Here is a 15514-nt window from a genome sequence, read left to right on the forward strand (position 1 = left end):
CACCCCGAGGCGTGTGTGGGCTGCGCACACTTAACTCCAGCCCAGCACTCGCACAGACTAGGGGAGGAGTGGCACCCCCTGGAGGTGTGGGGCGTGGCGCACTGTGCCAGCCACCGGCTCCCTATCTTGGTGCCCTGGACCTGAACTAGCCCATCAGATTTTCTCTGGACCACACTGTATTCAAGTCATTTTCAGCTTGATTCAAACACTGGAGGTGGGGGATCCCTGGGTGGCTCAGGGGTTCAGTTCAGCACCTGCCTTTGGCCCAGGGCGTGGTCCTGGGGTCCCAGGATCGAATCCAACATTGGGCTCCCTGCATGGAGCCTGCTTCTCCCTCTGCCTGTGTCTCTGCCTCTCTCTCTCTGTCTATCATGAATGAATAAATAAAATCTTAAAAAAAAAACAAAACACTGGAGGTGTGTCTGTGAACCACGGTACCAACCGTGGGACAGGAATCTCTTCCCTAGAAGGAAGCAGTTGGTCTGGCCCTTCGAGGGCAGGACAGTAGAACGGACACAGGCGAGGGGACATGGGGTCCGGCAGCCTGATTTTGGAACCTAGCAGCAGCTAGCTGTAGACTCCTTGGGGAGGTTATGTCCCTCTGTATCCTCGAATGCACATGTGGGGAGTTCATGGAATTAGCCAAGACAAAGCAGATGGCTGGCGTGCCCTGGACCGGCAGTCACTGTTAGGAACCTTTCTTCCTGCCTCGGTCCTGTGAGTACCTTAACTGGCAGAGGAACTGTAACCAGAGTTCAGACCTTTGAGCTTTGGTCTCTGGCCCAGCTCCACGCCCTTCCCCCAGTGGCCCCCAAGGTCATCCCCTTTAACCAAGGAGGTCCAGAAAGTCAAGACATTTATTCAAAGTCTCACAATATTTCTGCAATAAAACATTGGTCTTCATATGCAGATAGAGAAGGGTTCTCTGAAGTTCAGCAGTGTTTTCATCTCGACATTCAACTTTCTTATGTTTATTAAATTCAAATGACACCATTATATGACCTCTAGAAAGACCACAGAAAGAATAAAATTAAAATAAAATAAAATAAAATAAAATAAAATAAAATAAAATAAAATAAAATAAAAAAGAAAGAACCTCTACGGGCAGTGGGTACCACCTAACTGGAGGATTCCTGATAATACCTACCCATGGCCGAAGCAGGTTTTTTTTTTTTTTTTTTTTTTTTTTTTTTTTTTTTTTAAATAGTTAGAAAGTTCAAAGTTATGGAGACTGCTAAATTTAGGGGGAAATATAACTTTATTTCACTGTTTTTTTTTAATTTTTTTTTATTTATTTATGATAGGCACACAGTGAGAGAGAGAGGCAGAGACACAGGCAGAGGGAGAAGCAGGCTCCATGCACCGGGAGCCCGACGTGGGACCCGATCCCGGGTCTCCAGGATCGCGCCCTGGGCCAAAGGCAGGCGCCAAACCGCTGCGCCACCCAGGGATCCCCCCGAAGCAGGTTTTTTAATTATATTCTCACCCCCTAAGCCAACAGCTCTCAAAGTGTCTAGGGAACCCTGGGTCCATGAAGCTAAAATCATCTCTATAATATCACAACCACGCCAACCTTTTTCTCTCTCACACTGAGTGTACAGTGGTGTGTGCCAGAAGCTGCACACAATACTCCAATGGATGGTGTGCAGAAGTAAAGGAAAGCCCTCTCATCTTCTCAAACAGTATGGAGATTTGCAAAAATGTAAAATAATGCTACTTCTCGCACAATTTGTTTTGATAAAGTTACTTTTCTAAAAAATGACGCAATTTATGTTATCACAACATGAACTTATGTTTAAATGAATAAACATTTTTAACACTTCTCAACTTGAGTTTCAAATATGGTAACTATGAATAGATATAAACACAGTTCTTCATGGGTCTCTAGAACATTAAGTGTCCCTAGACCAAAAGGTCTGAGACCCAAAAGGTCCTAAGCCCTTTCTTAAGCTAAATTCAGTCTCACTAGGAAATCAAATCTGATGAAAAGAAGTGACTAGTGCTCATCATTCATTCAGTTTATGGACTCTTGGAACAGGATACAGCCTCAGCATCAGCCCAAAATTCACTTTCAGAAGCATTTGTGAGCCGTATCCATCTAAAATGAGAAGGGATACTCAGAGGTCACCTAAATCATCAGAATAATTCCATCCATAGACCATGTTATTAGCCAGTGAAAATAACTTTGCATGGCTTACAGCCTTTCCCAGTGAACCATATCACCTACCAAATGGAATGTCATCAATCTTTTCCAGTTCACGGAAATCAGGGTATATGGATCTTTAGAAAGTAACCTCTTAGCACTGCTGTGAGCCATCGAAATCCATGGTCAACCAAGGTGCCAAGGCAAGGAGTTTCACACAAAGAGAAAGGCTAGTTTTGTAACTTCAGAACAAAAGAACGACATGTGTACGATTTTACGCATATTCCAAAGTTCCTTTGTGTCAAGGATAGAGTTTATCATATACAACCATGTAAAATACTTCTGTATAGTGTCATCCTGTTTATATTTGCTATTCAAATGGGTGTGGAAAAACTGAAGCCTTTTTTTTTTTTTAACAGAAATACTAAAGGAGAATTCACATAGGAAAACGGTCCACAGTAAAGCTTTTTCCCTATGAACTCAGATCCTTGAGTTCTGGAAGACAAAAGTTGGGTTAAAGGCCAGTAAGTCTGTGTTCCTTGGGGATAGCCCACCCCACAAAATTTGATGGTCTTCATATGGCTAAGGACAGAGCTGGCTGTCCACACTGCCAAACATTGAAATGCCACATAACAGAGATGGATTCTGACCCTTATTATAGCAATCTGTACTTTTTGATCTATAAGAGACCAGCATTTTTCTATCATGATTCATGGGTATGATTTCACTGATGATTTGTTTGCAAGTAGAAAGAGGTGGAAACTTTTTCTAAAGGACCACTTGACTTAGGCTGTCAGGGGCTCCACAGACTTCCAGACATCATTGAGTAGGGCCAACTCCATGGGCAATAGGATGATCAGTTTTCAAAAGGCAAAAATCTTCACCACTTCCAGAAATTGCTAGGTATATCAGGCAGGTTTTTAAAACTTAAATGGAATAATGGCCATGCAGACTTCTGGGCTGCCAGGGCTCGGGCACAGCAGGCTGGTTTCTGGAATCTTCCTCCGGCTCTCTGAAACTTTACCTTCTCACAGCGTCAGTTAGAATAAGGTCAAACACTAATCAGTTTTTGCTGTCATGTAACTCAGAGTAGCTCCAATCGGGCAGGAAGCAAACCATTTCCTTAATATCGGACATTTAGGTTAACAAAATATTGGACAGCAACAAAAAAAAGCAAACTGATTTCCATTGTGATGAATAATTATGAGAACTGCCAAACTTTTTCTTACTATAGTTAGGAAAAGGGGCAGGATACAAAAGGGTATGTATATTAAGGCACAATTATAAAAATTATGTGTCTGAAAGGTAACATGAAACAAGAGCAGTTATTTTAAGGTACTGAAATGATGAATAGCTTATACATTATTAAATGTTAGATAATTTCAATCTCAACTCAAATGTTATCAATTTATGTTAAACAAGGACCCAAATCCCATTATATTCAATAAAAAAGGAAAGAGGGGACGCCTGGGTGGCTCAGCAGTTGGGTGTCTGCCTTTGGCTCAGAGTGTGATCCTGGGATCTGGGATCAAGTCCCACCATAGGGCTCCTTCGGGGAGCCTGCTTCTCCCTCTGCCTGTGTTTCTGCCTCTCTCTGTGTCTCTCATGAATAAATAAATAAAACCTTTTTAAAAAAATTTAAAAAGGAAAGAATACCATATACTTAACTGCCTCTAATGGACATTTCCTGCTTTGTTTGCCCAGACTGGATCCCTTCCTCCCACCTTTCTCTAGGAACCACGTAGTCAAATATGGACGCAGCTGTATTCCTAAAGCACCTGCCCTACCTGTTCTGGGCATTTATTTGCTCCAAGCTCGCCCATCATGATCCTCGTCTGTAATCATTTAAACCAGAACTTCTTCCCGGAGGACCTGGGGAGTTACAATCCACCAAGCTGGTAATGACAATGATCCAGCCACAGAAAAGAAAGGATGCCTACGTATGAAGACGAGTGTGCTGGACCCGAAGTCTCAGGTTTTGGTTACCCTGGACGCCCACATGGAGTCCTCCACTTCCATGGCCTGGTTGCGAACCCATCATTTCCTACTCAAGTTAGTTTGAACCGGGTTTAGTAGATGGCCACCAGAGAAGCCCCATAACTCTGCAGCCCCACATAATCAGTGTAATGGAAAATGCAATAGATCCTACCTGGGGAGCTTTAGTGAGGAGAAGAGCGACTTCTGGATTATTGTGGTAGCGGGCAGTCTCCAACGGAGTCTGGCCTGCCTACGGAAAGGCACAGGGGAGGACAAGTGAGTAAAAGACGCCAACCCTGCACACACCCAGCCCAAAGGGGACACCAACCCTGCACACAGCACACCAGCACGTACGCCTAAGCCCAACAAAATATAATCACATGGAAGACGTGGCCCTGCTCTTGAGCCTCACCCCACTCAGGGAGGGAGCCAAGTCACACCTGAGGGCATAATGATTAACAACATACAGCAACAGAGGGTCGGTGCTGACCCAGCGAAAAGTGCTCCAAGAAGCAAAGCTCTGCAATACCTGCCCACCAAGGAATGATTCCTAGAAAAGAGAGGCGGGAATGTAAAAGACAAGGTCAAGCTGTAAGATTTCAGTTGTAGAAACACAAAGGATCATAAAATCCAGCCAAGCAATGAATGTTCCCTGGAGGACACCTGGAAGGGCGGATCAGGGCCCAGCCAAGTCTCAGGACCTGGATTGTAAAGAACAATTAGGAAGCTATGGCCATATCGGAGGCTCTAAGGAGATTAAGCCAAGAAGCAGGAGTTGATAATGGTGGGATTCAAAGAAGGAAAAGGCATCATGGGACAGGTACAATCATGCACTACCCAATACAGGTAGGGGAGCTGTGAGGTGGAAGAGGAAGAAGAGGAGGAAGAGGAAGGCTTCAATGCTCCCCAACCCTCTACTCCACTGCTCCACCCCCTGCCCCTCTGAGTTAGTGCTACTTCAGGAGGGTGGAGAGCACAGGTCAGCCTCAAGGAAGAAAGGGTGCTCGAGCTGGTGGCTGCCATCGGACCCAGGAGAGAGGGGGAATAGTGTGGGGTGGGATCCTGAGAGATTTTGGAGAGAGAAGAGTTTTGAGGATGATTAATCTGACAGTCATGTGGCCACTTTTCTGAGGACCCTATCCGTTTACAGGGCAGGAAATCACTTTCAGTAACATCCACTGGTCAGTTTACTTAGACACCTCTGACCTTCTAAGCTTTCCTGGCAGGATGTGGTCATTTGAGCTAGGAGTCTAAAGATAAGCCCTTAGGGCCCAACAACTCATGGGGCTGCTATGAGCAAGGGTTCCTTCCCTCAAAAGTCTACTTCTAGGGTCCTCAGCTTTGGCAGAACTCTGGCTCTTACAGAGTAAGGCTGGGTGGGGCTATGGGCCTTGCAGGAGGTGAGGTAGTAACAACACACTCCATTCTGGAAAAGGGTGAGAGTGATTTTTAGAAACATTGTTGCAACTTAACTTACATTATTAACAATGGTCCCATCTGCTCCAGCTTCCAATAAGATTTTAACCACCTTCTTGTGATTTAGGGCAGCAGCAACATGAAGTGCTGTGTCTCCAGCCTGAAATCAATCAGAAGAAAGGCTGCTAAACTCCACTGATTATGGTTTACAGCCCTCTGGCTTTTCATCCCATGGCCTGGTGGTAGCTTTTCAAATTAGGATTTGCCTTAGACTGATTGATAGGGGGCCCTTTGCTCAAGGGTTACGTGGTTCCCTTTAAAATGACCTGTGTACAAAGATCACATTCCTTTCTGACCAAGGATAACAAAAATCACAGGATGAAGTACAGGGAGCAGAATATGTCGGGCTGGGGTGGCTGAGAACGGGGAGACCCGAAGCCTTACACAAAGCTAGAATGATGGGCACACAGCCAGGGGCCAGCATAGCCATCACAGAGCTCTGCACCATGTCCCTCTGCCCAGGGGGAGGACCCCTTGGTTTCTGAGTGCTAGAATGAGCAGAAGCTGCAAAAGTGGCTACTTCTACAAACACCTGGGGGAATGTGAAGGGCCCACTCGGAATCACTCTGTAGGCTCAGGGGGTTCTTCATTTACTTGGGCGGAGTCACTGAAGAAAATCAGTGTTCACTTAACACCAGCTGTTTTCAACCCCTTACCAAATAGCCTATATTAAAGTTCCAATTTTGGGCCCCCCAGTGGCGCAGTGGTTTAGTGCCACCTGCAGCCCAGGGCATGATCCTAGAGACCCGGGATCAAGTCCCATGTCGGGCTCCCTGCATGGAGCCTGCTTCTCCCTCTGCCTGTGTCTCTGCCTCTCTCTCTCAATCTCTCTCTCTCTCTGTGTGTGTGTGTGTGTGTGTGTCTCTATGAATAAATAAAATCTTAAAAAAAAATAAAGTTCAAGTTTTCTTTATACATAAGATGTTCAGACAGTCAACTATGAAAGGCTATGGACAACTGTGGCCTGATGGGCCAATTCCAAATGTAAACATTTTTATTTCCCCAAGAAGAAGGACATAAATAAGGCAAATACAGATGTGAAATAATCCATTCTCTCCCATTGGGTGATCAGGTAAAGCTCTGGAGAACATGTTTTCCTGGGCAGCATGAAAATCCAGCTCTCCTGTGGCCTCCCCCGAGAATGGCCAGGGAGGTTTTTGCTCATTGCTGAGTCACTTGTGTGTGTTGGGGGATGCTCTGTAGCAGTGGTTTCCAACTCTGGCTGCAAATTGGAATCAGCTGGGGGAGCTTTAAGCCCTATTGATGCCCAGGGCCCGCCCCCAGGCACTGATTTAATTGTTCTGAAGTATAGGCTGGGGCACAGTGACTTCTCAAAGCTCTCAGGTGACTAAAACATCCTGCCAAGGTTGAGGAACACTGGTTCACGGGGTTTGGGTAAGGGTAATCTGCCGAACTGGAATCCTATAGGAGCCTGTAGAATGACAGGATTTAGTTATTTAGCTAGGCCAGTGGTCTCAATCCTGTCTGCACACTCTGGTCAAGAGCTTTCTAAAAATCCCATTTACCTGGATTCTGGTCATTTAAACTGGGGTAGGATTTGGTGATGGTATTTAGAATTTCCCTGTTGATTCTTATATGCAGCCGGGGTCAGAAACCACCGTTATGGGGCACGGTTAATCTGAATAATGATCTGTTTTTAGAATTTCAGATATATGCACCCAAACTCAGAAAAGCCAAACAATCTATCACTTAGGTATCAGTAAATACCAAGACATTAAAAAAAAAAAATCTAAACTACTGAAAAATCACACACATTTCCCCAGAACACTGTAATAATCACAGCTTTATTACAAACCCCCACTCTATGGCACAGATGCAGATCACACACCCAATTTTACAGAGACCAGAGACTCCGTCAGCTCAAAGTGCCAGTGCAAGGAACGGAACTCAGGGAGTCAAGGGACATCTAATTCCCTGTTTCTTTATTTTGTCACATTCCTCTTTGTGGGTTTCCTTTGTAAAAGCATGAAAAGCAAAACCTGCCCCAGAATTTTCAGATGTTCAATGTGCAAATGTGGAGCTATGCACTGGAATGATAAGAGCAGACTCTCCCTAGGGGGGCAGATAAACCAGGACCACGGGAACTCGGTGGCACCCCCACGCAAAGGCCAGCGCTGGCCTAGTCCCACACCTGAAGAGGCTCCCGGCGGCCTCTACGCCCGTTTGTGCTAACACACCTGTCAGCCTTGTGGGAAGGGGGCCAGGAGCCACGGGGAGGACACATGCACTGACCTGGTTCTTTTCATGGACAGAACAGAAAGCACTGAGGAGGAGCTTAATGATGGACAAGTGATTATAGCGCGCGGCAACGTGCAAACAGGTATCGCCTGCCTGCGGACAGAAATCAAACTCTGAGCACAATCTGAGCAGTTACAAAAGAAAAAAGATCATTAAAAGACTGGCAGAGTAGCATGTGTTCTCTAGAGGGGCTCGGCCTGAACTGGGAGCAGGGCAGCCTGGGTGGCCCAGCGGGTTAGCGCCGTCTTCAGCCCAGGGCGTGATCCTGGAGACCCGGGATCGAGTCCCACGTCGGGCTCCCTGCATGGAGCCTGCTTCTCCCTCTGCCTGTGTCTCTGCCTCTCTCTCAATCTCATAAATAAATAAATCTTTGAGCTGGGAGCAGCCCCTTGCCCGCAGATGCTGTGCTGCTGTCTGCAGCTCCCCCAGCCGCGCAGACTCTGCTTTCGGGGGTCAGATGCTGGATGCCCGCTGCCCCGAGGCCTCACCAGGGCTAAGGCAGCCTCTGCCTACCCCACACTTGCTAGGGATCCACTCAGCACGGCTTCCCCTGCAGCCCGAAGGCTCCAGACTACGCCGAATTAAGACCAACGGCACCACCTTGGACATGAGCCCTTTTCATCGTGGGTTCTTCGTGGCTCAGGGCGGCAGGGAGAGCCGTCAGATTTTAAGATCACATGTGTTCTAAAAAAAAAATTCGAGCTGCATCTTATTGTGACCCCATAGCCCACACGGGGCAGAGCAGGGGGTGCAGCTGACGGGGCGGCAATCACAGCACATAAAACCGGGCATGCAGAAAAACCCAGCATCAAGATCTTCCTTAGTGGTCACAGGCTAACCTGCTCCCAGAGAGAACAAAACTGGAGACAAAGTCATGACATCCTGCAGGGTTTTCTTGATGTTTCCATTCTGACTTTGTTTAGAGATGACAGCCACTCAGCATAACCTTCTCCCCCAGACTAAGGGGGAGCCAGGCCCAAGGCCCAGGTTCAGGGCATTCTGAGACCTCAGCTAAGGCCGTTCTTTGAGAGGAGCCTCAGTCAGAGTCTCTAGCCGAGTGACTGAGGCACGGGACTTAGAAAAGGAAACAGGGGACACCCGGGTGGCTCAGCGGTTAAGTGCCTGCCTTCAGCCCAGGGTGATCCTGGGGTTGCGAGATCGAGTCTGCATAGGGCTCCCTCCATGGAGCCTCCCTCTCTCTGTGCCTCTCATGAATGAATAAATAAAAATTAAAAAATTAAAAAAAAGAAAGGAAACCCCACTGCCTATGGAGGGAGGAAGCATACCCACGTGACCTCAAAAGTCAGGCCTCCCCCAAGAACCACCGACCCAGGGGCGCCTCAGCAATGGATCTGCAGACGCAGGTCATGGAGCATCGGAAGGCCTCCCCTGTGTGGCATCGTCTGCCGTTGCTAACTGTACGTTACGTGGGCAGAGCTTTTCTGGGCTCGTTTGTCAGCACATGCCAGGAGAAATGTTGAAACAAACCCAGGCTGAGGAGGGAGGGGAAAGGCTGGGAGGAAAGCAGTGTTGTGACATCTTGATTGCTCTTCTCCTGCCCCTAGCCGACCCCTTAAGACATAGCAAAAAAGTGAATACTTTATAGATAGGCCCCAAACACTTTGCACATTTTCATTTTCTGTTAATACTCAGGTATGCTTTCGGAAGGGTTATTTCCCAAGGTGATACAAGAGAGCGCGAGAGAAGCCGGATTTGTTCACCCACGTTATTTTTGAGGTCGGCCCGGGACCCGCCCAGCAGGAGGACGCGCGTGCTCTGGGAGTGGCTGTTCTGGCAGGCCAGGTGCAGAGCTGTGTTCCCCGCCTTGGAGAGAGGCAAGAGAAGGGAGGACACGTTAGCGACACGCTTCTCGGCAGACCTGCACCGGGCAGGCTTTGCAGAGGGGCGACAGACACTTGCAGGGAAAAGAAAAAAAGTCAATGCTCACATTCTCTGCTTCCTGACTGCGGACAGAAACCTGCTGCGCCCCCAGCAGGGCGTTTTGGTGGCAAGAGCATTTCATTTGGAATCCAGACAGGCACGAGAGTCACATCTGTCAGGAAACCTTGGCTCTGCCACTTACTAGTTGAAAGTCACTGGCCAAGACTCTTAATATGCTCAGTCGTGAATTCCTTACCTGTACAACGGAATGTTGACCCCCCCACTTCCTGAGGCTGTAGGGATGAATTCAGAGTGCCTAGGAAAAGTTTTATTTAAGGGCCAAATGCTGTGCGCATGCACTACCGTTACACTCCTTTTGGAGAGGGCTGCATCCTTCCTGCGCCACAGAGATAACAGCTGTGGCCACAGTGCTCCACTAGTGAAGGAAAAGCAAGACAGGCCACTTCCTGCAAGTGTAGATCACGGAGATTTAACTTGTAGGCCTTGTGCAAGTCATTCATTCTCGTATTTTTCTTGAAACATCAAAACGTGAACCATGGACCAGGTACCCACACAGCAGGCAATATAATTACATCCATGACTTACCATAGAGATAGAGACCCCCTTGCTTTTAGGGCTCTATCTTCAATATGCCATTTCATAGTGGCAACCCAGGAGCAGAATAATGTCCATGGTAATCTTACAGAAAGAATTCATGACATAAATACAACTTTTTAAAGCCATGCACGCAGTGCCTGCAAGGCTGCTGATAAAAGTCACAAGAAAAGCAGACAGCACAAGAGGAGATACGGTGTTGGCCTGGAGAGCCTAGGAGCATACAGGAGGTTAAGTATATAAGCTCAGGGTGATTGAGGGCTGTGCTAAAAAGCTGCATCAAGACTGCACCAGGGGTAGCCCTGGTGGCGCAGCGGTTTAGCGCCGCCTGCAGCCCAGGGTGTGATCCTGGAGACCCGGAATCGAGTCCCACATCGGGCTTCCTGCATGGAGCCTGCTTCTCCCTCTGCCTGTGTCTCTGCCTCTCTCTTGCTCCTCTGAATGAATAAATAAATAAATCTTTACAAAAAAAAAAAAAAAAAAAGACTGCACCAGCGTGGGCTCAGAGCTGTCTCACTGCTTACGACAGCTCTTCCTCAGCCAGGGTCTGGACCCCACAGCACTGTCTGCCCATACTCGAGGATGTTCTATTCCTCACCTCTTGAAAAGAGGAATAAATTTTTATTTAAAGAAACAAAACAAAACACACAGAGGAAGCCTGTACGTGGCTGGTTCACCTACCTCCCCCTCACACCGTCAGCCCTAATTCCCCTGGGTAGAATCTTTCTTTCTTGCTGCAAGGAATCTGAAGATTTTAAGACTGCGGGCTTAGTGAGCTGAGTGGTTATCAACCTCCCACTGCGCCACAGAATCACCAGAGGAAGCCTTAATCCCGGTGCCCAGCTGCAACCCATCTAGGGGCTCTGGTGTACTTGGCCTGGGGGTGGATTCTGGGCAGTGCAGGCTTTAGCACTAGAAGTCCTAAACTCCGGGAGGCCCCTTGACTCTGGGAAAAGTGGGACAGCCCATCACCCTACAGCTAGCCATCAGGTGAGTTTGGTTATTTCTACCCCGGTGCCCCAACTTTTTGTTTCTGTTTGAAGTTTTCCAGATTTTAAAGCACCACCAGGTAGAGAGCCACTGCTAGCTTAGTTCTCAAAAACCAAGGGTCTGTCCACATTTTAAACACTCTGTTCCCTGTGCAAGGGCTCAGTGCCTGGATTGGTGTAATTCTTACTGCAAAGGGAGTAGGTTGTCTCAAAGGTGTTGGCCTCGTGGGAGCTATTAAATGTGTTGAATAACTGAGTGACATAAAAGAAACCTAATGGTTCTAGAGCTATACACCAAACTTGGCTAATAAGAAAGTATCAATGCTGGAAAATATTTGGATCAAGAAAGTTAAAAGCTGTGGTTAGAGTAAAAAGGAATGAACTAATCATACGTGTCACAACATGGAGAAATCTCGAAAACATTAAGTGAAAGAGGTTTAGACACAAAAATGCTGCATACTCTATGATTCCTTTTATATGATGTTCTGAGAAAGGCAAAAACAGATTGGTGGTTGCCAGGAGCCGAGAGTGGTGGGTGGGTGGACCATTTCCACCAAGCCACACAAGGGAAGTCTTTGGGGGTAATGGGAACATTCTATATCTTGATTGAGGAGGTGGTTACACAACTGTACACATTTGTCAAAACTCCTATGACAATATACCTAAGAAGGCTGAACTTTATTGTATATGGATTTTACCTTAGAAGCTGACATTTAGAAAATGTGACCTACATAGATACATAGCAGGCATTTTTCCCATCCTGAGTAATGAGTACTTATTTCCCAGACAGAGGCTGATACACTCACTGAGTAAGTTCTTATACGACAGAATGTTCTCATGCAATGGAATATCATTCAACCTTAAAAATGGAAGGAAATTGTATCGTTTGTGACATGTATGAACCTGGAGCACAATATGCTAAATGAAATAAGCCAGAGAAGTAAATCCTGTATGGTATCACTTATATGTGGAGGGTAGGGAAGGTAGGGAGAGGTGGCTAAAAGGGTACAACGTTTCAGTTATGAGTAAGTCTAACATAGATCATGGTGACTATAGTTGATAAACTGCATTAAGGATAGAACTGAAATGTTCACATCAAATATTTTTGGGGAAGTGTAAACATGTGAGGTGTTGGATGTGTTAATTAACCAGATGCGGGGCAATCCTTTCACAATGTATACATCTATCAAGTCATCACTTTATACATTTTAAATACCTTACAATTTTATTTGTCAGTTGTACCTCAATAAAAGTGAGGGGAGAGGGGACAACCTTTTTAGAGGCTTCCCCAGAGGCTGTGGCTGGTGCAGAATATAGAAGTCCTTTTCTAGGGTAACACCTACTTTTGCTTCTGACAGTCGCTACTATTTTATCCAGAGAGATGTTGTGGCTTTCCACAATACCTTTGGGATCCATATAGGATGGGAGGTAGAGTGGTGGAGAAGATAGACTCAGGCTAGTTTATGGCCCTAACTGTGTCACAAACAAGTCACATGTCATAGTTGAGACTACTGGCTCCCACCTAGGCTTCCCTATCCATTAACTGGGAACCACCCACTTCTCAGAGTTCCAGGATCTAAATATACAGTGAGGATCCACCTACAACCCATGTTCCAGACAATGTACCACTTGGAAGAAAGGAAGCAGCCACCAGTCTGCCAGGCAGTGACTCAGGCATTACTGGAGATATTATGATGCATGGCTTGCTTCTTTTCTTCAAGCTTTTGTCCCATGAGGGAACCATGAGAAACATTTAACCTATAAATGACAGCACAAAGCTGTGTGTAGTGTCGGAGGAGCTGTGCAGGAAGTAGCCTGATGGGCCTTTGGAGAGGGAGAGGCCACTGCCCTGGGAGTCTGGGCTGGAGGTCTGTAGGCGGAGATGAGGGGCAGACAACGGGAGGGACAGTGAGCCCACTGTGAGCAGAGGAGCCACATGCTGGGAAAGGCACAGGGAAGGAGGCTGCAGACATAGACTGAGGCCACTGCAGGGAGGCCCGAGACAGCATCAGGCTGCAGAGCTTTACTGGAAGATTCCTGGGCAGAGGAGGAGCAGGATGAAGAAGGGACTAGGCAAGCGGGCCGATCTGCTGTGAGGCTTCTGAAGCAATCCAGAGATGCACTCATTAATAATGAGCACAGAAGGAGGGGGAGAAGACATGATGTGTCACTGCAGGTGAGACAGGAAAAGGAGGGAGAAGAGGTGCTCCTGGCCTCTCCCTGTCTCCATGAGGACAGGGCTGCTTGCCTAACCACACCCTAATAAACCAATGGGAAAGCAGTGAGAGCCCAGAGAATTCAAAGAAGTCAAAGCGACTCTAATGGGTTCTCTGGCTCATCATGGAGATTATAGGTTCACTAACGAGTTCCAAGCTTTCATTTCCCCGGCTGGGTTCCACGTGCTCCCCTGAGCTCTCACTCTGCTCAGAGAGGAGGCTCCCACAGGGACAAAAGCCCGCAGCCATCCTCACCTGTGGACGAAGGGTTCTAGCACCTGCTGGGCCTCACCTTGTTCTTGGCAAGCACGTTGGCTCCTGCTTTAACGAGCAGTTTGGCTGACTGGCTAAAACCGTGCCAGGATGCTTCGTGTAGAGCCGTGTTCCCGTCCTGAGAAACACATACAGAAACAGAAAGCACATTGCCGAAGACCTAACTCATCTCCTTAGTATCGACACATCATAGTGTACTTCGAGGGCACACCACGGGTCCTTTCTCAAATGGGGCTTTTCATTGGAACCACAGAGCCCAGAAAATGATTTCAGTGGCCAGTTTCTCCCTTCTCCCAGAAACAGTACATAATAAGTACCATTTAGTTTTTTAATTTTTATTTTTTGTGGGGGAGGGGCAGAGGAAGAGAGAGAGAATCTTAAGCAGGCTCCAGCCCCAGCATGGAGCCTAATGTGGGGCTCAATCCCATGACCCTGAGATCATGACCTGAGCTGAGATCACGTCGGATGCTTGAATGACTGAGTCCCACAGGCACTCCAGCAAATACCATTTTAGATTTATGATGTATAATAGATGCTTTAAGGCATTAGGGTTTAAATCTCTCAAGGAACCCCAGCTGAGAAAGGCTCATCCACAGGTCATGTTTAACCACAAGAGGACATGATGTTCATTCCTTCCCACCTCCATCAGCCTTTGGGGTCTGCTCTGCTCCTGGCCCCAGAGAGAACTCTGCAAAGATCAGGCAAATGAAGAGTCCGGCTTCATAAACTGCCAGGCCCAAGGGCTGGATAGACAGATTCCTCCTCTCATCTTCTCCCCCCAAAATTTAATCTCATCCAGTTCAGGCCAAAGTCTCAGGGACTGAAACAAATTAGCAGACACTGAGAAAACACTGACTTGTAAATAAGATAAACGAGTGCCCCCGATATGTGGCTTTTAAATAAAAACCAACCAATGGACACACACAGCTGGCACTTGCTTACCTTCCTATAAAAGAAATATTAATTGCAGTGAAGCGAGTGGGATGCGGGTTACAGGGGGGGAGAGGCATGGAGAGGAGAGGCACAGAGACCACCCGTGCTGTTCCAGGTCAGGGCGCAGAGTGTCCACTCCACGAGACTGGCTCACTAGCACTGACACCCACAAGGGGAAGGCAAGGTAGTGTCCCAAAGGCCAGGGAGTGGGATGGTGCTGGGAATGGTAGTGGCGACGCATGCACTGGCCCGTGGGCCCGACTGCACAGGGCAGGAGGCAAAGGAAAAAGTGACTGGGGGGTGCTGGTGAGGGCGCTTCTGGCGTGCTGCTGCTGCTCTGCGTCTTGATGGGGGGACAGGGGCCCTCATACGGATGTGCCCACTTAGTGGAAACTCACTGAACGGCACGCTTATAATTTGCACATTTTTCTGTGTATATATATCACACTTTAATAAAAAGTTGTCTAAAAAGTAAACACCGGCTGAGCTGCGCTTAATTATGAAGTCCCCTGTTTTAAGACTGTTTAATGAATGAAAAGCAATGATTAATATATAATATATCATTGGGATTTCTTTTTTTTTTTATTGGGATTTCTTAAAGAACTAGTTTTGCTTATGTTTTCCTTCCAATCTATTTCAAATAAATTGGTCACTTTCTTTTAAAGAAAAATTAGAAATAATCCAGGGCACATCCCTTCCCCCAGTGAGGCCTCCACAGATCATTATTAAAAGACTTTTCTTCTTTATCATTT

The 15514-nt window shown here is 47.0% G+C and overlaps 1 protein-coding gene across 7 annotated transcripts in view; it reads right to left on the reverse strand.

The window, feature by feature from the left end:
- The window catches only part of ANKRD6 (ankyrin repeat domain 6), a 198535-nt gene that overhangs the window by 19151 nt on the left and 163870 nt on the right, over window positions 1-15514 (reverse strand). For 3 of the 7 annotated variants that reach the window (XM_041769723.1, XM_041769734.1, XM_041769743.1), the window contains 6 exons: window positions 13849-13947; window positions 9581-9679; window positions 7850-7948; window positions 5598-5696; window positions 4650-4670; window positions 4293-4370 (listed from right to left, as the gene is read on the reverse strand). In XM_041769723.1, coding sequence (XP_041625657.1) covers window positions 4293-4370; window positions 4650-4670; window positions 5598-5696; window positions 7850-7948; window positions 9581-9679; window positions 13849-13947 — 495 coding nt within the window. The remainder of the gene's footprint in view (window positions 1-4292; window positions 4371-4649; window positions 4671-5597; window positions 5697-7849; window positions 7949-9580; window positions 9680-13848; window positions 13948-15514) is intronic. The other 4 variants (XM_041769745.1, XM_041769744.1, XM_041769716.1 and 1 more) reach the window with 2 other exon arrangements.

Source organism: Vulpes lagopus, chromosome 1 (genome assembly GCF_018345385.1).
Source record: "Vulpes lagopus strain Blue_001 chromosome 1, ASM1834538v1, whole genome shotgun sequence".
NCBI lineage: Eukaryota > Metazoa > Chordata > Mammalia > Carnivora > Canidae > Vulpes > Vulpes lagopus.